Source organism: Papio anubis, chromosome 16 (genome assembly GCF_008728515.1).
Source record: "Papio anubis isolate 15944 chromosome 16, Panubis1.0, whole genome shotgun sequence".
NCBI lineage: Eukaryota > Metazoa > Chordata > Mammalia > Primates > Cercopithecidae > Papio > Papio anubis.
Window position 1 is genome coordinate 173,850 of NC_044991.1, and position 24,333 is coordinate 198,182.

General features: G+C 51.7%; 2 protein-coding genes across 4 annotated transcripts; one reads left to right on the plus strand and one right to left on the minus strand.

Moving 5' to 3' along the window:
• Positions 1–13: 13 nt before the first annotated feature.
• Positions 14–14,150, plus strand: SYCE3 (synaptonemal complex central element protein 3). Of its 3 annotated transcripts, none has more exons than XM_017945452.2 (3): positions 14–120; positions 7,584–7,692; positions 13,862–14,150. In XM_017945452.2, exons 2-3 carry the CDS (start codon positions 7,584–7,586, stop codon positions 14,017–14,019), a joined length of 267 nt encoding a protein of 88 aa, XP_017800941.1. In that variant the 5' UTR covers positions 14–120; the 3' UTR covers positions 14,020–14,150. The 3 variants fall into 3 exon arrangements, with proteins under 3 accessions (XP_017800941.1, XP_009215876.1, XP_009215877.1); XM_009217612.2 differs by lacking the exon at positions 14–120 and adding an exon at positions 1,864–1,919; XM_009217613.3 differs by lacking the exon at positions 14–120 and adding an exon at positions 5,948–6,064.
• An 88-nt stretch (positions 14,151–14,238) lies between these two features.
• KLHDC7B (kelch domain containing 7B) lies at positions 14,239–19,594 on the minus strand. Its single transcript, XM_003905763.5, has one exon. It carries the CDS (start codon positions 19,044–19,046, stop codon positions 15,306–15,308), a length of 3,741 nt encoding a protein of 1,246 aa, XP_003905812.2. The 5' UTR covers positions 19,047–19,594; the 3' UTR covers positions 14,239–15,305.
• Positions 19,595–24,333: the final 4,739 nt, after the last annotated feature.

Here is a 24,333-nt window from a genome sequence, read left to right on the forward strand (position 1 = left end):
CCACTTCCGGGGCGGGTCCGCTAACGGAAAGGGCGGGGCATCCCTCGTGAGGAGCGGTCTTGTTCCTCAAGCGGCCGCTGGGGGCGCCAGAGCAGGACTGGAGCGCGGGCCAAGCCGGAGGTGAGCGAGGCCGCGCCGCCCCGGACCCCGGCCCTCCCGACGCGCCCTGAGGGCTGGGCTCCGCCTGACCCTGTCCTGGCGTTCGCGGCGGCACCAACCCCAAACCAGACCCTTGGCTTCGACCCGACTCCATCTTAATTTTATACCCTAGGGGTTTTCTATATCGCTCTCTTTACTTCTGTTTCTTTTTCATTTTACTCTTTTACTCTGTTTTGTTCTTTACTTTCTTTATCTTGTTTTTACTTGTTACTTTACTTTGTACTTTATTCTTACTACTCTTTGCTTTTACCTTATTTTATACTTGGCTTTATTCCCATGCATTTTACTTCTTACTTTATTCCTTACTTTACTTTCATATTTTACTTACTTTTAATTTTATCACTTTTATTTTGCTTTTTACTGATTTTACTCGACTTACTTTATGAGCGATTTTTGATGCAGATCGATGATGATGAGAAAGATGATTTTATGATTTTATTTTACTTACTTACTTTATGATTTATGACTTGATGATTTCTGATTTATTTTTACTTTATGATTTTGATTTCTGATCTGATTTTATTTTTACTTTATGATGATTTTATGACTTTATGATTTTGATTTTACTTTATGATTGATTTTTTAGATTTTGATTTCCTTATCTCGGATTTTTTTTAGATTTCTTAGATTTTATGATTTTTAGATTTTATTTTTTAGGATTTCCTTTATGATGCGGATTTTTTGATGAGGATGATGATTGATGATTTGATGATGAGTGATTTTATGATTTTGATGATCTGATGATGATGATGATTTTATGATTTTATGATGGATGATGAGATTTAAGATGACTTGATTTATTCTGATGATGATGAGATGATGGCGATTTTATGATTTTGACGTGATTTTATGATGATGAGATTGACGATTTTGATTTTATTTTATGATTTATGATTTCCGGATGATCTCGATTTCCGATGATGATTTTATGATTTTATGATGATGGATTTTATGATTTTGACGATTTTGATTTTGATCTGACGGATTTTATGATTTTGATGACGGATTTTATTTTTATGATTTTATGATGATGATTTTATGATTTCGCTGGATGATTTCGATTTCTTGATCTCGATTTTGACGGATTTATGATTTCTGATTTTATTTTTATTTATGATTTTATTTTATGATTTTATGATTTCGATTTCTTTATTTCGATTTTGATTTTATGATTTTGATGATTTTTATTTTGATGATTTGATTTTTATTCTTTATTTTTTTTTATCTCGACTTTTTATTTCCGATTCTTTATTTTTACTATTTGACGATTCGATTTCCGATTTATTTTATGATTTTGACGGATGATTTATTTTGACTTTACTTTTAATTTATGGTTTTACTTTATCTGATGACTTTACCTTTATGACGAGATTTTGACGCGATTTTTGATTTATTTCCTTTTATTTTGATTTTATTAGCGATTCTTTTGATCCTTTTTATTTTTTCCTTTGATTATTAGTTTCGACTTCCGACTTCTCGACTTTGATGATGGTTTTCGACTTTATTCCGTTCAGCCCTATGCAACTTCATCTCCGTCTCCTCACACGGTACACTCCCGATCCTGAAGCCCACACACCCTGCTCGCTCCTGCAACCTGCCCCTCTTACCCTCACACCTTCCACACCTGGGACCCCGGAGTCCACACACCGCCTCACACCCCAAGTTCCCACCCGCACCTCTGGCTTCCTCCCACCTGCGCTTCAGGACCGGCCCAGACTCTTCAGAGCCCCAACCCCAAGACTTCCCTCCGCACATCACAGGTACATTCCCTTCCTATGCTGCTGTCATCCCGTACAGAGGAGCACATCTCTGCACCAGGCATCCCTCTTATCCCCTCGCGTTCCTTGTTCTGAGAGGGATCCCAGGCTCTATTACAAACTCTTTGTACCAGGCAAGACACTCAGACCACAAACCAGACTCTAGGCTCTGACTCCCTCAACCCCCGTCCTTCACACCCAAAGTGATACCCAACCCAGACCCCACACTCCCGCCCCACACTCCCCCCGCCCCACCCTCCCGCCCCCCATCCTAAGCCCCGTTCCATGGCTTTGGTGCAGGCTCAGGCCTCTTTCTCCACCCAGTCCCAGTCATCCCGGGCAGTCTCATCAGGGAAGAAATGCCATGAATTCTAATCCTGTGGCTGCTTCCTCCACATCAGCTTTCACACCCTCTCCCTGGATCTCCTTTTCAGACCCATCCCTCTTCTGAGATCCAGTGCCACTCTGGCCACAGCCTCCATCCTTCTAGCAGTCTCATGCTCTATCCCCAAATCTACATGGGGCCACCCCAATGCCCCACTTATAGAAACTACGTCTTTTATATGTCTCTGCTTCACCCCATCATCTTAAGCACCCCTTAAACCACTCTCATACTTGTGCCCTCAGTGTCCTTACCTTGTCCATCCACTGTGTGTATGTTTACATTCCCAGGCCTTCTACACTCCAGACATTGTCTCTGTGCCATCTTAGGGTCCTGAGGATACTGTAGCCATGTGGCCTCAGCCACATGCCTAAGTGCCCTTAGGGAGGCATGCAGCTTTGATAAAGCTTTATCATTCTCCTCAAACCAAGAATGTCTGTTGTTACAAGAAGAAACTTTTCATTGCTATTTATTAGGCCTGAAATCCCCCCCTTGCCATCCTACCTTGACCTCTACCTACCTTATTCTATCCCTACCTCCTTACCTTCCCTTACCTGCATAGGGTGAAATTACCCTTTACTTGTCTGAGACCAGTCCCTGCACCTATCAGTTACCCTTTCCCCTGATTCTTGGGGGCTTTTCTGTCAAGCTAGCTCTTTCCACACAGCCTAGAAACATGAAGAATTCAAAAAGCAAAAAACCTTCACTCTGTGTCACGTTCTAGTTATCTCCTATTTTTTTCTCCCCTTCCCATCTAAATCCGTACACACGATCCATTTTGTCTAATGATCCATTAATTATTCACGAAAATATTTTTACTTTTATGCCTCTCCTGAAACATCTCACCGAGTTGATCAGTGACACCCCAATCAAATATCTTGAATTTACTTAGCCTTTTTTTCTTTTGCAGAGGAGATCTTCCAGATCTTCCTCTGTAGCCTAGACTAGAGTGCTGTGGTACAACTGTCCCACCTCAGCCTCCTGAGTAACTAGGACTGCAGGTGTGCACCAACACACCCGGTTATTTTAAAATATTTTTTGTGGAGACTGTTGCCCAGGCTGCTCTCAAACTCCTGCCTTCAAGCATTTCTCCTACTTTAGCCTCCCAAAGCACTGGGATTCCAGGCATGAGCTACTGTGCCTGGGCCTGCCATGCCCAAATACTGTAGTCTTTGGTTTTTTTTTTTTTTTTTTTTTTTTGAGACGGAGTCTCGCTCTGTCACCCAGGCTGGAGTGCAGTGGCCAGATCTCAGCTCACTGCAAGCTCCGCCTCCCGGGTTCACGCCATTCTCCTGCCTCAGCCTCCCGAGTAGCTGGGACTACAGGCCCCTGCGACCTCGCCCGGCTAAGTTTTTGTATTTTTAGTAGAGACGAGGTTTCACTGTGTTAGCCAGGATGGTCTCGATCTCCTGACCTCGTGATCCGCCCGTCTCGGCCTCCCAAAGTGCTGGGATTACAGGCTTGAGCCACCGCGCCCGGCCGAAATACTATAGTCTTTGACACTAGTGTAGTATCTCCCAACTTAAAACAAAATACCCCTGTGACTCTACATTACATTCCAGGTACTGGCTTGTTTCTCTGCTTCTCTTTGAAGTAAAACTCACCAGTTTCTACTTCTCCTTCCCTCTCTTTAGAAACATTTCAACTGGGCTCTTGTTCCAGCCACTCCATGAAAACAGCTCCTGTCAAAATTGCCAGTGTGATCTCCAGGTTGTCAAATCCAGTGGTCACTTTTTATTTATTTTTGTTTTTGTTTTTTTGAAACAGAGTGTTGCTCTGTCACCCAGGCTGGAGAGCAGTGGCATGATCTCGGCTCACTGCAACCTCCACCTTCTGGGTTCAAGGGATTCTCCTGCCTCGACCTCCTGAGTAGCTGGGACTACAGGCACACACCACCATGCCCAGCTAATTTTTGTATTTTTAGTAGAGACAGGGTTTTGTCATGTTTGCCAGGCTGATCTTGAACTCCTGACCTTGTGATCCCCCCGCCTTGGCCTTCCAAAGTGCTGGGATTACAGGCATGAGCGACTAAGCCTGGCCACTACCTCCACTTCTAACACTCTGGTCCAAGCCTCATCATTCCTTACCTGGAGTTTTGCAGCTACCTCCTAACTGATGTCCCTGTTCCACCATTTCCACCCCTAAGTCTATTCTCAACATAGAAGCCAGAGTGATCCTTTTAAGTCATTATTCAAATCACATCACCTTTGTCAGATTTTTCCAGTGTTTCCTCATCTCATTCAGAATAAAAATCAAAGTCCTGGCCAGGCATGGTGGCTCACACCTGTAATCCCAGCACTTTGGGAGGTCGAGGCAGGCAGATCACCTGAAGTTCAGGAGTTTGAGACCAGCCTGATCAACATGGCAAAACGCCATCTTTACTGAAAATACAAAAATTATCCGGGCATGGTGGCAGGCGCCTGTAATCCCAGCTGCTCAGAAGGCTGAGGCAGGAGAATTGCTTGAACCTGGGAGGTGGAGGTTGCGGTGAGCCAAGATCACGCCACTGCACTCCAGGCTGGGCAACAGAGTGAGACTCCGTCTCAAACAAACAAACAAAAAAGAGTGTGTAGTGAGAAGAGAAGGGGCTGAAAGGACCCTGCTTGACCCATTAGAGCCAGCAAAGGAGAGAGCCAAGAAAGAGCAGGGAAGGAACTACCAGAGGTGGACAGAGTTTGGAGAAAACAAGGTTAAAACATCAAGAGAAGAGGATTTTGAGCAGGAGAAAGTGGCCAAATGTCAGTGCTGCAGATATGTTAAATAAAAGAAAGACAGAAAGTGCCCTGGGTGTGCCAGTTATGACTTTGGTGAGGGCATTGTCAGTGAGTATCAGAGACAGATGCCAGATGACAGTGGAGTGAGAAGGACAAGCAAATGTGTGAGGCCTGGCTGGGAAAGGAAGGAGAGGGAATAGCTATAGGAGAGGGTTAAGGAAGGCGTTCCAGACATTTCTTCCTCCCATCACCCACTATTAGCCCTCTGCCCTGCCACCTGCCTATACCTCCCCACTCACGCTTAGCAAACTATTCCTACTTACCAAAAAGCAGGATGGGGTCCCTGCATGTGGAATGGCTTCATGCCCACAGAAGTAGCTCCTTTACAGATCCCAAAAGACCATACACCCTGCCCCTGCACCCTCATTCTCAGATCTGCCTGTCAGGCCTCCTGGAGGGCCCTTTGCCCCTCCCTCAGAATCTCTACCCTTAACAGGGAGGATGGCAAGAGGGGAAAGATAATAATTTTCTTTTTTTTTTTTTTTTTGAGATGAAGTTTCCCTCTTGTTGCCCAGGCTGGAGTGCAATGGCACAATCTCGGCTCACTGTAACCTCTGCCTCCCTGGTTCAAGTGATCCTCCTGCCTCAGCCTCCCCAGTAATCCCAGTAGCTAGGATTAGGTACCCACTGCCACACCCGGCTAATTTTTATATTTTTAGTAGAGACGGGGTTTCACCATTTTGGCCAGGCTGGTCCCAAACACCTGACCTCAGGTGATCCACCCGCCTCGGCCTCCCAAAGTGCTGGGATCACCGGCGTGAGCCTCTGCGCTTGGCCAATGATCATGATTTTCTTTCAGAATTAGGGCTTTACAATAGTCAACTCCTTTATTCAGCCAATATTTATTAAGCACTGCTGTTTTCCTAGCTGTGAGCTGAACACTAGGAATAATTCATTGGAAAGATGGCTTCTACTCTCCAGGACCCCACAGTCTAGTTGGGGAGGTAGAGGAATCCACAATCACCATACCAGCTAAGAGGCACCATGATGAGGTAGGCCCAGGAAGTCACAGGAGAAGTGAGTGGATGCCTATAACTCTGAAGTAAAGACCAGGAAGGCTTTCCCCACACGCACAGTGGGAACAATACCACAGCATCTGTGGCCCATCCCTCCCTGTTTTACGCTTACCTGGCTCCTTCCTTCACCTTCATGAGGTTACAAGTTCCCTGACAGCTCTTACAACATTATTAATCTATTTCTCTCCTTTCTTACTAGTGCCTTGTAGATAAATAGGTGAGCATCAAATATTAACAGAATGAATTAATGTATATTAATAAAGATGAGAGGATCTGGAGTGATTTAATTACTGTTCAACATTTTAAATAACAACAGATATGATTTATTAAGTGCTCCTTGTGGTAGGTACTGTGCTGAACAGTATATAATTTATTTAAATTAATCCTCACAAAACTCCACAAGATACAGGTACTACTAATAATTCCCTTTTAAAAAAATACAAAACTTGGCTGGGTGCGGTGGCTCACGCCTGTAATCCCAGCACTTTGGAAGGCCAAAGTGGGTGGATCACCTGAGGTCGGGAGTTCGAGACCAGTCTGGCCAACATGGAGAAACCCCGTCTCTACTAAAAATACAAAATTAGCTGGGCGTGGTGGTGCGTGCCTGTAATCCCAGCTACGCGGGAGGCTGAGGCAGGAGAATCGCTTGAACCCAGGAGGCAGAGGTTGTGGTGAGCCAAGGTCATGCCATTGTGCTCCAGCCTGGGCAACAAGAGCAAAACTTCGTCTCAAAAAAAAAAAAACATACAAAAATTACCAAAAATTTGTCAAGAAGATGTGTAAGTTGCCAAACATAACACTGCTGATACGTGGTGGAGCCAAGATTTGAACCCAGGCAGCTCAATTCCAGAACCAGGACAGTCTCTATGGGGCACTGCCTCTAATGCCCAGGAGAATTCTTCTGGAAAATGAAGTTGATTATAATTTTTTAATGTATGAATCATTTCATATTTTAAAATTAAACTTACCCTCCTCCAGGCTCCCATCGCTTGACGTCTGTAATTATTACATTAACTGCTTTGACATCTGTCACATCCTGGTTTGTCATATGGTGTGTGTGACTTACTCCCATATTGCACTAGAAATTCCTTAGGTACAGGAATTGTATCTTTATAACATATCAGCACAATAGCTCGCATCTTACTGGGAACTCAGTATGGTTTTGCCGGAAAAGATTCCATGTCACCATTATGACAGACTTTTTTCCTTATGATGATGAAGTTGTTTTCTGTGTTAATGACTCCAGCCTTCAGCTACGTTTGTATGGCAAGGGTGGAAGAAAGGGGAAGGACGACTTATATGTGCCAAATGCTATGCTGGGGCCTTTAGACATTTCCCATTTAACCTTCACAACAGCCCTGTGGAGGAAGTGGTATTGTCTGAATCTGAGAGATGGGGAAGGAATTCCTTGGAGAAATCACTGAGTTATAACCAGTGGAGCTGGAATTGAAATGTGGGTCTGTCTCACTGCAGCTTCTTTCTGTGCATTGCCTAGATGGCTGATGCTGACCCTGAGGAAAGAAACTACGACAACATGCTGAAAATGCTGTCAGATCTGAATAAGGACTTGGAAAAACTATTGGAAGAGATGGAGAAAATCTCAGGTAGGATGTGTGAACCCAAAAGCATCTGAGACAGGTCTCAGTCCATTTAGAAAGCTTATTTTGCCAAGGGTAAGGATGCACCTGTGACACACCCTCAGGAGGTCCTCAGGACATACGCTCAAGGTTGGCAGGGTACAGCTTGCTTTTATACGTTTTAGGGAGGGAGAATACATCAGTCAGTACCTGTAAGAGGTACATTGGTTCAATCTGGAAAGGTGGGACAACTCAAAGGGGGATGATTCCAGGTTACAAGTAGATTAAATTTTTTCTGATTGGCAACTGGTGGAAAGAGTTACTGTCTAAAGACCTGGAATCGATAGAAAAGAATGTCTGGGTTATGATGATAAGGGGTTGTGGAGACCAAAGTTTTTTTTTTTTTTTTTGAGACGGAGTCTCTCTGTCACCCAGGCTGGAGTGCAGCCGGCCGGATCTCAGCTCACTGCAAGCTCCGCCTCCGGTCTCGCCCATTCTCCTACCTCACTTCCCGAAAGTAGCTGGGACTACAGGCGCTCGCCACCTCGGCCTCGTTTGTATTTTAGTAGAGACGGGTCACTGCCAGGATGGTCTCCATCTCCTGACCTCGATCCTCGGCCTCGCCTCCCAAAGTGCTGGGATTACAGGCTTGAGCCACCGCCACCGGCCATAGACCAAAGTTTTATCATGCAGAGAAGCCTCCCAGGTAGCAGGCTCAGAGGGAATAGATTGTAAAAGTTTCATCAAACTTAAGGTCTGTGTTCATGTTAATGCTGGTCACCTTTTCTGAATTCCGTATGAGAGGCAGGTGGGCGATGAGGCATACCACTGTCCTTCCCTCATGGCTTGAACCAATTCTGGCCAGCAACACCCACCTTGGCCTCCCAAAGTGTTGGGATTACAGGTGTGAGCCAGGGTGCCTGGCCAAATAATTTGTGTTCACTAGAGCAGACTTTAGAAAATCTATACTTAGGAAATGTTTGCAATATTTTGCCTATGTACTCCTGTGAACTGTGAATAGCTGAGACACGTATCAGTTAATTTTAGAAAGTTTATTTTGCCAAGTTTGGGACACTTACCTGTGACACAACCTCAGGGGTCCTAATGACATGTGCCCAAGGTGGCCAGGAGCACAGCTTGGATTTTATTTATTTATTTATTTTGCAAAGAGTCTCATTTGTCGCCCAGGCTGGAGTGCAGTGGCACAATCTCGCTCTCACTGTAAGCCCATTTCCCGGTTCACCATTCTCCTGCCCCCAGCCTCCCGAGTGGCTGGGACTACAGGCACCCCCACCATGCCTGGCTAATTTTGTATTTTTAGTAGAGATGAGGTTTCCACTGTGTTATCCAGGATGTTCTCGCATCTCCTGACCTCGCGGATCCGCCTTCCGCCAGCCTCCCAAAGTGCTGGGATTACAGGTGTGAGGCTACCGCGGCTCTGGCCTTGTATTTTTTTTTTTTTTGAGACGGAGTCTGCTACAGTCGCCCAGGCTGGAGGTAGTGGCACGATCTCGGCTCACTGCAAGTCTCGCCACCTCCGCAGGACTAGGCCACTTTTCCCGCTCTTCAGCCTCCCAGTAGCTGGGACTACAGGCTCTCGCCACCACGCCTCGCTAGTTTTTGTATTTTAGTAGAGACGGGTTTCACTCATGTTAGCAGGATGGCCCCGACTCCTGGATTCCTCGCGGATCCGGCCCGGCCGGCCTCCCAAAGTGCTGGGATTACAGGCTTGAGCCACCGCTACCGCCGGCCTTGTATTTTTAATGGAGACGGGTTTCACCCATGTTGGCCAGGATGGTCTTGATCTCCTGACCTTGTGATCCTACTACCAGCCTCCCAAAGTGCTGGGATTACAGGTGTGAGCCACTGTGCCTCGGCCTTTTTTTGAGATGGAGTCTCACTCTGTCACCCAGGCTTGAGTGCAATGATGTGATCTCAACTCATTGCAACTCCGCCTCCCGGATTCAAGTGATTCCCCTGCCTCAGCCTCCTGGGTAGGTGGGATTACAGGCGCCCGCCACCACGCCCAGCTAATTTTTGTATTTTTAGTAGTGATGAGGTTTCACCATTTTGGCCAGGCTGGTCTCAAACTCCTGACCTCAGGTGATCCACCTGCCTTGGCCTACCGAAGTGCTAGGATTATACACATGAGCCACTATGCCCAGCCAGCAAACAGTTTTATGTATTGAAAAATCTGTCAATATTTTCCTTTCTGATTTATTCCCATTATTTTGACACCTAGAATGTCTTTTCCTAATCTGAGATCAGTGAAATATTAGTTGTATTTTCTTCTACTTTTCTTTGCATTCCTTTTTAACATTTAATCCTAAACCATCTGGCATGCCAAAGGACCTACACTGCTTTTTTTCTTTTTTTTCTTTTTTGAGATAGAGTCTCGCTCTGTCACCCAGGCTGGAGTGCAGTGGCGTGATCTTGGCTCACTGCAAGCTCTCCCTCGCGGCTTCATGCCATTCTCCTGCCTCACCCTCCTGAGTAGCTGGGACTACAGGTGCCCGCCACCACACATGGCTAATTTTTTTTTTTTTTTTTTTGTATTTTTAGTACAGACGGGGTTTCACCGTGTTAGCCAGGATGGTCTCAATCTCCTGACCTCGTGATCTGCCTACCTTGGTCTCCCAAAGTGCTGGGATAACAGGCATGAGCCACCACGCCCAGCCACGTATTGCATTTTTATATAAATCTGCTACAGGCTGGATGCGGTGGCTCATGCCTGTAATCCCAGCACTTTGGGAAGCCAAGGCAGGAGGATCACAAGGTCATGAGTCCAAGACCAGCCTGGCCAATATGGTGAAACTCCATCTCTAATAAAAATACAAAAATTAGCCGGGCGTGGTGGCGGACGCCTGTAATCCCAGCGACTCGGGAGGCTGAGGCAAGAGAATCACTTGAACCCAGGAGATGGAACTTGCAGTGAGCTGAGATCATACCACTGCACTCCAGCCTGGGGGACAGAGTGAGACTCTCTGTTCTGTGATAATCCCTGGGCATAGAGGGAGGATGCTTGTATTGTTTTAGCAGCAGAGCATTTGCAGTGAAACAGATCCGGGCCGAGTGCGACGCCAAATGAGGGAGATTCATATCTTTGGTCATCTTCAGAATACCATGATTTTAGTTTCCTGGGAAGTAAAATGAGGAGAGATAAGTTTGACAATTATAAGAGTAATTTGTGCATTAGAACGGAATAAGGAACCTATTTCATTAGGGCACCAACGAAAAATATGAGGAAAAGTTATAATCTGGTACTCTCTAGAGAATGTAGCCAAGAAACAGTGATTTAATTTGCACTCAAAAAACTTGTTTTTTTGTTATGGCCGGGCACGGTGGCTCACGCCTGTAATCCCTGCACTTTGGGAGGCCGAGGTGGGTGGATCGCCTGAGGTCAGGAGTTCGAGACCAGCCTCAACTCAAATAGAGAAACCCCGTCTCCACTAAAAATACAAAATTAGCCAGGCGGGTGGTACATACCTGTAATTCCAGCTACTCAGGAGGCTGAGGCAGGAGAATTGCTTGAACCTGGAAGGTGGAGGTTGCGGTGAGCCGAGATCGCGACATTGCACTCTAGCCTGGGCAACAAGAGGGAAACTCCATCTCAAAAAAACCCACAAAAAAACAAAAAACAGCTGGGCACGGTGTTGCACACCTGTGGTCCCAGCCTCTTAGAGGCTGAGGTGGGAGGATCAGTCAAGCCGAGGGTTTGGAGCCTGCAGTGAGCCATGATTTTGCCACTGTACTCCAGTCTGGGCAACAGAGCCAGATCTCAACTCAAAAGCAATACAAGACAAACATTCATTTCTCGAGGCTGGGAAGTCCAAGATCAAGGTGCCAACAGATCTGGTATCTGTTAAGAAGTCTCTTCCTGGTTTGTAGATGGTCACCTTCTTCTGTTTTTTTGTTTTTTGTTTTTATTTTCGAGAAGGAGTCTCACTCTGTCGCCCAGGCTGGGGTGCAGTGGAGCAATCTCGGCTCACTGCAAGCTCCGCCTCCTGGGTTCACGCCATTCTCCTGCCTCAGTCTCCCGAGTAACTGGGACTACAGGTGCCCACCACCATGCCCAGCTAATTTTTTTGTATTTTTAGTAGAGACGGGGTTTCACTGTGTTAGCCAGGATGGTCTCGATCTCCTGACCTCGTGATCCACCCGCCTCGGCCTCCCAAAGTGCTGGGATTACAGGCGTGAGCCACTGTGCCTGGACGATGGTCACCTTCTTCTTTTTTTTTTTTTTTCTCTTTTGAGACAGGGTCACACTCTGTCACCCAAGCTGGAGTGCAGTGGTGCAATCTTGGCTCACTGCAACCTCCGCCTTCCAGGCTCGAGGGATCCTTTTTTTCACCTCAGCCTCCTGAGTAGTTGCAACTACAGGTGCACACCACCACGCCCAGCTAAATTTTATATTTTCTATAGAGGCAGGGTTTCAACATGTTGCCCAGGCTGATCTCAAACTTCTGAGCTCAAGTGATCCACTCACCTCAGCCTCCCAAAGTGCTGGGATTATAGGTATGAGCCACCTTGCCCGACCAGCCACCTTCTTGTATCCTCACATAGAGCCTCACATATCCTTGCATAGAGTGAGAGTAAGCTCTTGTGTCTCTTCTTTAAGGGGTACTAATGCCATTCAGGAGGGTCTACCCTTAGGACCTAATCATCTCCAAAAGACCCGACCTCCTAATACCTCACGTCGGGGGTTAGGATTTCAACAGGTGAATCTGGGGGGACACATTCAGTCCATAACATGTGTGCCAGGCAGTTTACATATATCACCCATTTAATCCTCACGGTAAGCCATGAGATTGGTAGAGTCTCCAAAGATGAGGAGACTGAGATAGATATAGATATAGATATAGATAGATAGATAGATAGATAGATAGATAGATAGATAGATAGATTTTTTTTTTTCTTTTTTGAGACAAAGTTTCGCTCTGTTGCCCAGGCTGGAGTGCAGTGGTGCAATCTTGGCTCACTGCAACCTCCACCTTCCAGGTTCAGGCAATTCTCTTGCCTCAGCCTCCCTAGTAGCTGGGACTACAGGCACCCACCACCACACCCAGCTAATTTTTATATTTTTAGTAGAGATGGGCCAGGAACACTGGCCATGTTGGCCAGGATGGCCTCAATCTCTTGACCTCATGATCCGCCCCCCTCAGCCTCCCAAAGTGCTGGGATTATAGGCGTGACCCACCGCGCCTGGCCGGGATTGATATATTTAAGCCACTTGTTCCAGGTCACATAGTTGGCAGGTGGAGAGCTGGAAGGCACACTCTGCTCTGGCTCCCAGGTCCCTGCTGCACCTGCTGTCCAGGTGGTCTGCAGCTTCCCTGTGCGGGAATGATCTGGGATGCTTGTTAGGATTTCACAAAGAGGAATTTTAAAGGGATATGTTTGCTATCTACAGTTGGTTGTCGTGCAGAGGGGAGATGACCTTTGTTCTGTATATTTGTAGAGGGCTGAACCACACCAGCCAGTGGACTATGCAGAGAAAAGGTTGGAGGTGGGATTTCTGCACACGCTTCCTTAGAGTTCACACAAGAGTTCACACAAGAAGCGTGCGTCCACCTATAGGCCCAGGGAATGCTACCTTCAAGTTGCTGTCAGAGGGAAAGAGCAAGAGAGTACGTCAGTTCATTGGTAGATGGTCAAGGACACCTTCCCAAGAGGAGAAGCCCCAGGCTTAGGCCTCGGCAAAAGCATAGAGGTGCCCAGGTGGAGGTGGGCAGGCATCCCAGGCCACTGAACATAAGGTGACATGAGGCTGAGGTCTTGCAGGACTAGGAACAGTCAGCTCTGCCTGAGTGTGTGAGCTTGCGTAGATGTTAGGACTCCTCAGGGGCCACCTGCAGCCACTGGCTGTGAACTGCATGTAGGTAAGGAGCTGCGGTTTGCTCTAATTCTCCTCACATTTCGTATCAGACCGGCCTCTAGCTTTTTAACATCATGTCTGGCGTATCCAGAAGTTATGCCTTGCATGAGACTGGGAAGTGTCACTGTGGATATTTGTAGGGAGTTTTTATGAGCCTGTAACAAGTAGCCTACCAGCTGTCTCTCCCTGGAGTAACTGGGTGCCTCAGCAGGGTCTGGGCCTCCAGATGCTGAGCCCAGCTGCAAGCATCTGACCCTTCTGGAGTACCCCGGAGCCGCAGCCCCTCTCTGTGGCCTGACCAGGCCTGTCTGCTTGTTGCAGTGCAGGCAACCTGGATGGCCTATGACATGGTGGTGATGCGCACCAACCCCACGCTGGCCGAGTCCATGCGTCGGCTGGAGGATGCCTTCGTCAACTGCAAGGAGGAGATGGAGAAGAACTGGCAAGAGCTGCTGCATGAGACCAAGCAAAGACCGTAGGCCCCACTGGCCCACCACAGCTGCCATGCCACCCTCTGCCCGTGAAGAGGTCCCTGGGGGATGGAGCTGGTGCCCACGCGAACAGCTGTATGCACTGTACTTGTTTCTTAATAAACTTATTTTTAAGCACAGCCTGAGGACCTCTTCTCTCCCATGCCATAATCCACCCAGCTGCATATCAAGCCTTGTGAACAAAACACGACAAGTGCAAGCTGTAGGTGCTTTCGGTGAATTAAAATGTATTTGGTGCCAGTGGTGCTGAACATAGAATAAAAAACAAAAAAAAGAGCCCAGACAGGGACACCCAGGCTGGAGGTTGGAGTGGGCCATAGTCAGATTTATTCACCTTTCTAGCATGGGTTTCAAAGTGCGTAAGGGGAGAAAACACAGCATGGATTGTGCTGTGCGTCCTGGACACCGTGCAAGGTGCTCACAGCTGCGATCTTGTCTCCCACAACTCTCCTGGGCGACAGATGTCCACTGTCCACATTTTACAGACAAGGAGAAAGGGAAGTCAAATGTCCAAGTCCACACAGCTAAAAAGGGGCAGAGCTAGGGTGACACTCAGGCCTCATTTAGAGGTGGGGGATTGGTGAGAAGTGGGGTGGGCTTCTGGAAGGGCTGGGAGAGCCCCACAAGGCTGCAGAGGGTGGTGAGCCCGGAGTGGGCCTGGCCTGGTGTGGGCTGGGGGTATGGGTAGGGGCTGCAGACTGCAGGACAGCACCAACGGACCCAGTTTCAGAGGCAAGGGTTCTAGGCCTTTGAGAATCCACAGCGCCAAACCGACCCAGATGGCTACAGGATTGGTACCTGGGGAGGCCTTAGGACAGGCAGAAAGTCCCAGAGGTGAGGGCATTGCCTGGGGACGTTTTTGCTCCCTGTCCTGCTGACAGAGCCTAGGAAGTGTGAACGTTTTCTACTCCCTCCTCTCTCGGCTCAGCAGAGCTCCAGCAAGCCAGGTCCTTGTCTGCGGGGACGCATCAGTCCCTGGCTCTAGGGAATGGGGAGTCCCACAGACAGAGGGGTGTGAGCAGGCTGAGTGGGTCTGTAAGCAGGCACAGAATTGAGTCAGGAAACAGTTTGAGTGTGGAGTAAGGGGCAGAAAGAGGCTGAGGGCTCTGGGCTTCAAAATAATTGACAACCTTTAAAGCAGAAGGGGACAGTTGTCCAGAAACAAGAGCAGGAGGTTCCGATCCCAGCCCCTCCCTGAGCCCTGGCCTCTCAGGCCCATCCCAGGAGGGTCTCCCTGCAGAGCCGTGAGGCAGCTTTGGGTCTCTGCCTGCCACTCAGAGTGAGGTCTGCAGCCGGTCCTCAGCGGGCAGAGTCAGGATGAATGGGCTGAGGACCCCTGTGCTCCCCAAGGGGAAGGGCTGCAGCTCCTTGGCCTGGAACTGGGCAGTCCCCCCAGAGACCGTGAACGTGGCAGTGACCTGGGGGTTGAGGCAGTAAATGGTGTTACCCAGGGTGGTGCAGCGCAGTGGGGCGGGGGCGGGCAGGGGCAGGGAGGCAGCCCTGCTCCAGGAGCCGGTCACCGTGTTGTAGCGCATCACCGCGGCGCCCACACCCCGCAGTAGGTCGAAACGGTATAAGAAGCCCCCGAGCGCCACGATGTCGCTGGAACGCCGGTGGCTGGCACTGTATGGGCACTCGTCCCAAGCATCCTTCACTGGGCTGTACCTGAGCAGGCGGTAGAAGAGGTGACCCCCTGTGACGTAGATGTCCCCACGGCAGGCCACAGCCTCGTGGGCCACAGGGAAGGTGCCTGCAGGGAGAGGCGCGCGTGGGGTCCAGGCATCTGTACGCGGGTCGTAGCACTCCATGCTGTACAGGCACTCGCCACCGATGGCGTACAGCAGCCCGTCCAGGGCCACCAGCTTGAGCTGGGCTCGGGCCTGCTGCATAGGCCGAACCTGGCTCCAGATGTTGGTCAGAGGGTTGTAGCAGAAGACCTCGTTGGAGCAGACAGCCTTGGCACCGGAGCCACGGATGCCCCCCGCCAGAAACAGGTAGTTGTGCATGGTGCAGAGACCGCAGCCCCGGAGCGGGGCCTCCTCGGGCACCTGGGTCAGGGGCCGCCAGGTGTTCTCCCTGGGGTTGAACACATGCAGGTGCGAACGTAGAGGCAGGGGCACAGGGGCCGCCACAGGAGGCTCCTCGCCACGAGGGCCCCTGGGGAGCCCTGAGCGGCCCCCCTGGTAGAGGCTGGGCAGTACGAGGACGCCCAGCACCGCCTGGCCCCGGCCAGTCCGCAGGCTGAGGATGCGCTCGCGGTCGGCTGCGCTCAGCCGGCGGTAGAGGCTCGGGTCTCCCAGCACTCGAAGCAGGTTGTTGCTCATCAGCGCGTAGGTCTCCTGCGCCAGGCCGGGCTCCCCGTGCTGCTGGGCAAAGGCCAGCACGTCCAGGCAACTGCCCAGGTCCAGCCGTGCGCGCAGGGCCGCGGCCGTGGTGGGCTCCAGGGCCCGGGGGCTGGGCTTCCGGGGCCCCTCCACCACCCCCCAACTCCCGGGCCTCTGCAGAAACACCAGGAGTTTCCGGGCCTCCTTCTGCTTCTCTGTGAGCGCCCTGCTGCGGCCAGCAGGGCTGCCCCCCTCCCCCGGCGCCTCCCCTGGAGGGTCCCCTGAGGCAGCCGGCCTGACCTCCTGCTGCGAGGTCGGGGCGATTTCACACCTGCTGCGTTTCCGTGGCTGGGGTACCGGCTGTGAGCGCCTCACAGAGGAGCAGGCCACGGGGCCAGACGGCCTCTGTGCAGGGGGCTGTGGGGGGCCCCTGGGCACCGCGGCTTGGGACAGCGAGTCTAGACTTTTCTCCCTGGTTCCCTCTCCTCTTAGGCCTGGGGGAGGGTCTGGGCTGGGCGTTCCGTTGGTCTCGGAGCTTCTTGTCTGTGGCTGACCTCCAGCCTCGACCAGGCCCCCTATACCTGTCCCCATGACTGTCCCCACTGAAGAAGAGGGACCATCACTGTCCTCAGAGTGTGTGGAAGTGCTGGGATCCACAGGGCTCCCAGGAACCGCCCTGGGGACACTCCCCTGGGGCCTCTCTTGCCTGGGGAAGGGGTGGCTTCTAAGAACCATGGCAGTAAGGTTTCCCCAGCTGGCTGAGACGTGCCCCTCCTGGTAGCGCCTGGGGACAGCCACACTCTCCTGAGGCTTCGACCCGCCAGCTGGGGCAGGGGATGCGGCTGGGACAGGGGATGTGGCTGGGACAGGAGATGCGGCTGGGGCAGGGGATGCGGCTGGGGCAGGAGATGCGGCTGGGGCAGGGGATGCGGCTGGGGCAGGAGATGTGGCTGGGGCAGGAGATGTGGCTGGGGTCAGGGCTGGAGGTGGAGCTGGGGTTAGGGCTGGGGTTGGGGCTGAGGTGAGGGTTGGGACTCGGACTGGGGCTGGGGCTGGAATTGGGGCTGGAGCTGGAGCTGGGGCTGGAGCGGGGACTGGAGTTGTAGCTGGACTTGGGGCTGGGGCTGGGGTTGAAGTTGGAGCTGAGGTTGGAGCTGGGGTTGGGGCTGAGGTGGGGGATGAGGTTGAGGTGGGGGCTGGGGTCGGTACTGACACTGGGGATGAGGCCAGGGCTGGGGCTAGGACTGAGGTTGGAACTGAAGTTAAGACTTGGGCTGAGGCTGAACTTGGGGCTAGCGCTGCTCTGAGATTTTTGCCCACAGGAGGACCCTGGGTAACCCCCAGGGGCAAAACATCTGAAGGAGAAGGGGTCGGGAGAGTCAGGGCTTCAGGTGGCAACCCGGGGCCGGGAGCTGCGGGCGGGGAGGCAGAGAGCGCGCCAGGCTCACGGCTCCGGGATGGGGCGCGGCTGCGGAAGGCTACGGCCGGCTTTGCTTGCTCCAGGGGCCGGGTGCGCCCCAGGTCAGCGGCAGGACTGTCGTCTCGGGGGCCGTCAGCCCCGGCCTGGCCCGCATCGTTGGCCCCTGAGGCCCCCGGCCCTTGGGACGAGAGTGGGCGTCCTAGAGGCGGACTGTCTAGCCAGGGGCGCGTAGAGCCTGGGGCTGGGCCAAAGCTCCGGGTGCCCGGGACCTCCCTGCTGGCCCAGGGCCAGCCTCCTCCGGGGGCGGGGACCCCCGAAGCCTCCCTGCTCCAGCCAACCTCAGCCCCAGAGCCCTCCGTCTGAGACCCAGGCTGCGGGGCGCGGGGCGCGGGCAGCACCGGGGGTGCGGGCTCCTGGGCGAGTGGGGGTCCTGTGGGCAGGCCGCGCGCGTGGGCGTCCAGGGCGGCGGCCTCATCCACCGCGTCCCACACGCTCCCCGCGGCGCCCAGGCGAAGCGGGTCCAGTTTCCGGGGGCGGCGCACTCTGTCTCCCGAGCCAGCGTCCATCCTCCGCCGCCGGCCCCGGCCTCTCCCCAGCGAGCCCGAGGGCCCCGCGCCCGCCCGCCAGGGGCCAGTGTCCTGTTGCCCCGCCGGGCCCGCCGCCTGGCGAGAGGGCGCCCTGGCACCACCTGTCTCCGCCTGCGCCTCCGCTTCGCTGCCAGGGCTCCGAGGAGTGAAATGGATCAGGAGTGGGGCGGACATCCCCCCCTCTTCGCTCCTGCCCAGGAGGGCAGTGCCTGGCCTGGGAGGCTCCTTTCCTTCCGCTCGGGGGGCCGTGGGGGTGGCACTGCCCCGTTGTTGTCCTAATGCCCCTCTGCGGGCCTCCTCGACAGCTGTCTTGAGTGGAAGCCGGGCCATGGCGGCCGGGCCCCCGCCCGGGGCTGCAGCAGGGACAGGGCTCCGCTGGCCGCGTCTTGGGGGCTCCGGTTTCCCCTGCCCTGGGTTCTGCCCCTCGCTGCCATCACTAACCTTGGACTTCGGTTGCAGGGCCAGCTCCGCTCTTCCTGCCTGATGAGGTTGAGCCCCGAGGGCTGTGGACAATGGTCCTGCCGCCTCTTGGTCGTGCCCGGAGCCAAACCAGTGTAAGGCCAGCGCTGTGGCAGCCACCACAGCCAGTGCCAGGAGGGCCAGCACAGCACTATCCCAGTCATTGTCACTGTCCCAGTCCCAGCCCCAGAGGGGACCGTCTGGCTCTAAGGTGCCCTCGATCATGGTTCAGGGCTGCCACCCGCTGCAAGGGGCCCGATGGCAGGCTGGCAGTGCATACAGAGCACAGAGGCCTGGGCTGGGGCACCGGCCAGCGCCCGCCCCAAGGGCTGCCCAGTTAAGGTGGACCAGTCCTCCGGGGCCTGGGAAGGGTAGGGTCTCTGCTTGCACCCAGGCCCGGGGGTGTCAGTAGGGCCTGGCTGCAGATATCAGGAGACAGTGAGGCTTATGGTAGGATAGGAGCCCAGGGTCTCTGCAAGCACCTCACCAGCTCCTGCCCTCTTCTCCTCCTCATAGGCCCCAGGGTCCAGTGGCAGCGTTCCTGAGCTCTGTGCTGACATCACAGCCAACCTGCTTCTGCCTGGTAGACCCTCACATCCCTAAATTCATTCCACACCCCAGAGTCCCTCCTCTCAGCCTGGGTCCAGCTTCAGGGGGCTTGGCAGGGAAGGGTTACCCACAGGGAGACGTTATCTCTAGCTCTAGCAATGTGATGCGGCCCTGATGAAATCACCAGAAACCGGAGAGGCAGATTCCACCGTGGGCCAGCATGGGAGGGGTGGGGGCCGTGCACGGGAGGGGTGGGGGCCAGCATGGGAGGGGTGGGGGCCATGCCTGATGGTGGTCTCTCGGGCTGAAGAGGGAGACCCTGGCCATGGGTCCTGGCAATGAGCATTATCATTGCAGGAGTGCAGTGGAAATTTGCATTGGGGCACAGGGACGGTGCATGGAGGGGAGGCGGAGGTTCCCACAGCTCCTCCTCCAGCAGCTTCTGGACTCCTTGCTCTGGGTTCACCAGACATGGGATAGGGTTTTCAAGTCAACAGAAAAAAACAAAAATGGGATAAATAAAATCCAAACATATTTCTCTTTATGGCCAGGCTTATTTCAGCCCACCTAGACCTTCTAGGATCTCCTAGACCCCCTGCACCCAACGAGAGTGTCTTGACTGCCCAGATGAGACTCTCACTGTGTCCCTGGTGAGCCCTGAGTCCAGCCTGCCCCCTGCTCCAGTTACCGCATCAGCCAGCACCTGGATCCTTCAGAAATCACCCCCCTCTGGCCCCAGGTGCTCTAATAGCCAGACTCTGGGTGTCTTCATCTCAGTCCTCAGCCTTCCCTTGTCTGAGCTGAGGACTCGCCTGCAAGACCACATCCTGGCCGGTACCTCCTAGCCCTGGTTCAGGCCGGCATGTAGGTGCCGCTGTCGGATGTGAGCACTTAATTCCTGAGGGAGAAGCCTTGGCTCCTCCTCTGCTCCTTACCTAATCCCATCTCAGGAGTGAGTCTTGGGACAGGTGCCAGGTGGGGCTCAGACATGAAAAAGAGCCTGGAGTCCCTGGGACAAAGGCAGGGCTCCCTGGAAAGTACTGTGTGTATTTTTCCTTCCTCTGGGACACAGTAGGTCTGGGGATTTCTGCCTTACTCAAGCAGCAAGGAGATGGCCTAGGAGTGTCCCTGGCACCCAGCCTGAACGCTACTGAGCCTCAGGTAACTCACCTCTCAGGTCCCCCTGGGACTATTAGATGACAGTGAGAGGGTGAGGGTAGGCCCCATACCTTAAGGTGGACTCAAGTTGGGGAAAAGCTTTCTAGACCCTGCCCTTATTCTCTGTCCCAGTCTCAGGCTCTGCCTCTTGGTTAAGTTTGGGGTCCACAAACCTTCAGAGGAGGGAGATGACACCCCCCTACCTGCACCTTCTTATAGGCCAATCAGTGCCCATCAGCCAACTCCACCCAGCTTCTGAAGACCCCAGGCTGTGTCAGAGAACAAGGGCAGCGTTCAGCCCGTGATGCCTCAGGACACCATGGTAGGAGGAACTGAACAGAGGAAGTCACCCCACCAGCTCCCCCAGGTGTGAGGACCGCTAGCAAGGACATGCTCAGTCCCATTCTCTGTGGAAGGGAAATGCCTCACTTTGTCAAAATTCAGATCAAGGGCAGAACTTTGTCCTTTGTGGGGAAACTCCCGGTCGGGAAGGTGACTGAGGACAGGTCACTCCCCGAAATGTGGGAGTTCTGCCTCCTAACTTCTAGAGAGTTAAAACGTGGCACACCCAGGCACAGTGGCTTGTGCCTGCAATCCTAGCTACTCGGGAGGTTGAGGTGGGAGGATCACTCTAACCAAAGAGTTTAAGACCAGCTTGAGCAACATAGCAAGACCCACCTCTTTAAAAAGAACCGAAAAAAACCCAGTGTGGCACTGCTAGAAAGGTGGCAGGACTTCAAAAGCACATGAGATCATCTGCACCACTGTGAAATGCGAGTCACCGTGCTGCTTGTGCTATGATAGCACAAATATCACAATTTACTTTCAAGATAAAAAATCAAGAAAATGGGTCCCGGGAAGGTCCGACCCTCAGCAGCCTCCTTGGAGCACCCTTCGGATTACCTGCGGAGGCGGCCCAGCGACTGGAGGAAGGAAACCCTGTACCAACCTCTCCAAGGAACAAGGGACTCCTGCCTAAGACCTGAAGCTGCTGTTTCCTCAGAGACAACACGAGTGCAATAAGGATGGGGGTCGTCCCCGCCTGCTGACACCATCGCCACCTGCACACTGGCATCCACCAGAACCCACCACCACCTGATCACCCAGCCTGGGCAAAGCTGGCCTCAGCCACTGCTGTGCCCTTTCTAAAACATTTAGTAGTGCTATAGTGAAATGAAGACATAAGTCCAAATGCAGAACTAAATACAGAGACAGCTCACACACATAAAATATGTAGAGAGCAGCAAACTCCATCAAATGTAAAGTGTCTCTATTATTGGAATGTTTTCAAAATAAAAAATATTGTACAATCAAAAATGATTATACAAAACAAAGAATGTCAGAGGCAGGTGTGGTGGTGCATGCCTGTAATTCCAGTTACTCAAGAGGCTGAGGTAGGAGAATCACTGGAATAGGGGAGGCGGAGGTTGCGGTGAGCCGAGATTGCACCACTGCACTCCAGCCTGGGCAACAAGAGTGAAACTCCATCTAAAAATAAAAAATAAAAATAAATAAATAAATAAATAAATAAATCAAACAAAATTAAAAAGCAAGAAAGTGAACTAGAAATTAGTAGCAAGAGGAATTTTGAATTTTGAAAACTACACAAACACATGGAAATTAAACAATATGCCCTGAATGACCAGTGGGTCAATGAAGAAATTAAGTAGGGAACTAAAAATTTTCTTGAAACAAATGAAAATGGAAATATGACATACCAGGCCGGGCATGGTGGCTCATGCCTGTAATCCCAGCACTTTGGGAGGCCGAGGCAGGCAGATCACGAGGTCAGGAGATTGAGACCATCCTGGCTAACACGGTGGAACCCCGTCTCTATTAAAAATACAAAAAATTAGCCGGGCATCGTGGCAGGTGCCTGTAGTCCCAGCTAATGGGGAGGCTGAGGCAGGAGAATGGCGTGAACCTGGGAGGCAGAGCTTGCAGGAGCTGAGACCGCACCACTGCACTCTAGTCTGGGTGACAGAGCAAGACTCTGTCTCCAAAAAAAAAAAAGAAAAAAAGACATACCAAAACCTATGGGATGCAGAGAAAGCAGTGCTAAGGAAAGTTTATAGCAACGAGAGCGTATGTCCAAAAAAAGCAGAAAAGGCTGGGTGTGGTGTCTCACACCGATAATCCCAACACCTTGGGAGGCCAAGGCAGGAGGATTGCTTGAGCCCAGTCATTCAAGACCAGCCTGGGCAACACAGCAAGACCCCGTCTCTACAAAAAATTTACTAGCCAGGTGTGGTGCTGCATGCCTATAGTTCCTGCTACTCAGGAGGCTGAAGTGAGAGGATCTCTTGAGCCTGGGAGGTCGAGGCTGCAGAGGGCCAGGACCATGCCACTGCACTCTAACCCAGGCAACAGAGCGAGACCCTGTCTGGGAAAAAAAGACTTTAAAAACTTCGAATAAACAACCCAACAATGTCTCTTACAGAACTAGAAATGCAAGAGCAAACCAAACCCAAAACTTGTAGAAGAAAAGAAATAATAAAGATCAGAGCAGAAATAAATGAAACCAAAACTAAAAAACAATACAGGCCAAGGCGCGGTGGCTGATACCTGTAATCCCAGCACTTTGGGATGCCAAAGTGGGCGGATCACTTGAGCTCAGGAGTTCGAGATCAGCCTGGCCAACATGGTGAAACCCTATCTCTACAAAAAAATATGAAAATTAACCAGGCACAGTGACACACACTTGTAGTCTCAGCTACTTGGGATGCTGAGGTGGGAGGACTGCTTGAGCCCAGGAAGTAGAGGTTGCAGTGAGCTGAAATCATGCCATTGCACTTCAGCCTGGGTCATAAAGTGAGACTATCTCAAAAAAAAAAAAAGACAATAATAATAAGAAGAAGAATAATTGTTAAAAGACATAAGATGTCAAACAGGTATATGAAAAGGTGCTTTAACATAATTGATCATCAGAGAAATGTAAACCAAAACTACAGTGAGGTACCATCTTACCCTAGTTAAAATGGCTTTTATCCAAAAGACAGGTAATAACAGCCAGGCGCAGTGGCTCAGGCCTGTAATCCCAACACTTTGGGAGGCTGCGGCCCGCGGAACACCTGAGATCAGGAGTTGAAGACCAGCCTGGCCAACATGGTGAAATCCTGTCTCTACTAAAAATACAAAAAAAATTATCCAGGCATGGTGGTGCACGCCTGTAGTCCCATCTACTTGGGAGACTGAGGCAGGAGAATTGCTTGAACTCGGAAGGCAGAGGATGCAGTGAACTGATATGGCACCACTACACTCCAGCCTGGGGGACAGAGTGAGACTCCGTTTCAAAAAAAAAAAAAAAAAAAGGTACCTAGGAAGAAGAACTAAATCTGTTCTTTGACAAATACATCAACCAATGTCACCGCTGATAAACAAATATTAGCCACTGAGTAAGGGGCGGGAAGGGGCGGGAGGCAGCGCGTCCCCGGGGTGCAAATGCCCCGGAACGCCAAGTGGTGGCTTCAGAACTGGATTAAAATTTGTTTCCGCAAAAGCCTGTAGTCATGTCCGGCGCCGACTGGCGTTTTCTGCCATAAACTGAGAACGCGTCAGGGATGGCTCCGTCCGCAGCGCGCGAGCGCCCCGGGGCCGCGCCTGGAGGGTTAACAGCGATTCGCGGGTGAAATGTGAACCCGCAGCCCCCGGGCAAAGCTGGAGACTGCGAGGCCCGGGGAGCGCGAATTTCTCTGCATTTCCGGCTGTGGCCGCAGGAGGAGGCTGGAATCCAAAACGGGCAAAAAAGTGCGACACCGGGGCCGAGGTATCGGGTCGCCTCGAGGTGTCGGATCACCTGAGGTCA

What these genes read in the sequence shown, in the direction of transcription:
- SYCE3 (XM_017945452.2), top strand. Translation starts at nt 7,584, where the DNA reads ATGGCTGATGCTGACCCTGAGGAAAGAAACTACGACAACATGCTGAAA. An exon ending in AGAGATGGAGAAAATCTCAG is followed by an intron (nt 7,693 to 13,861) that starts GTAGGATGTGTG and finishes TGCTTGTTGCAG; the next exon opens with TGCAGGCAACCTGGATGGCC.
- KLHDC7B (XM_003905763.5), bottom strand. Translation starts at nt 19,046, where the DNA reads ATGATCGAGGGCACCTTAGAGCCAGACGGTCCCCTCTGGGGCTGGGAC.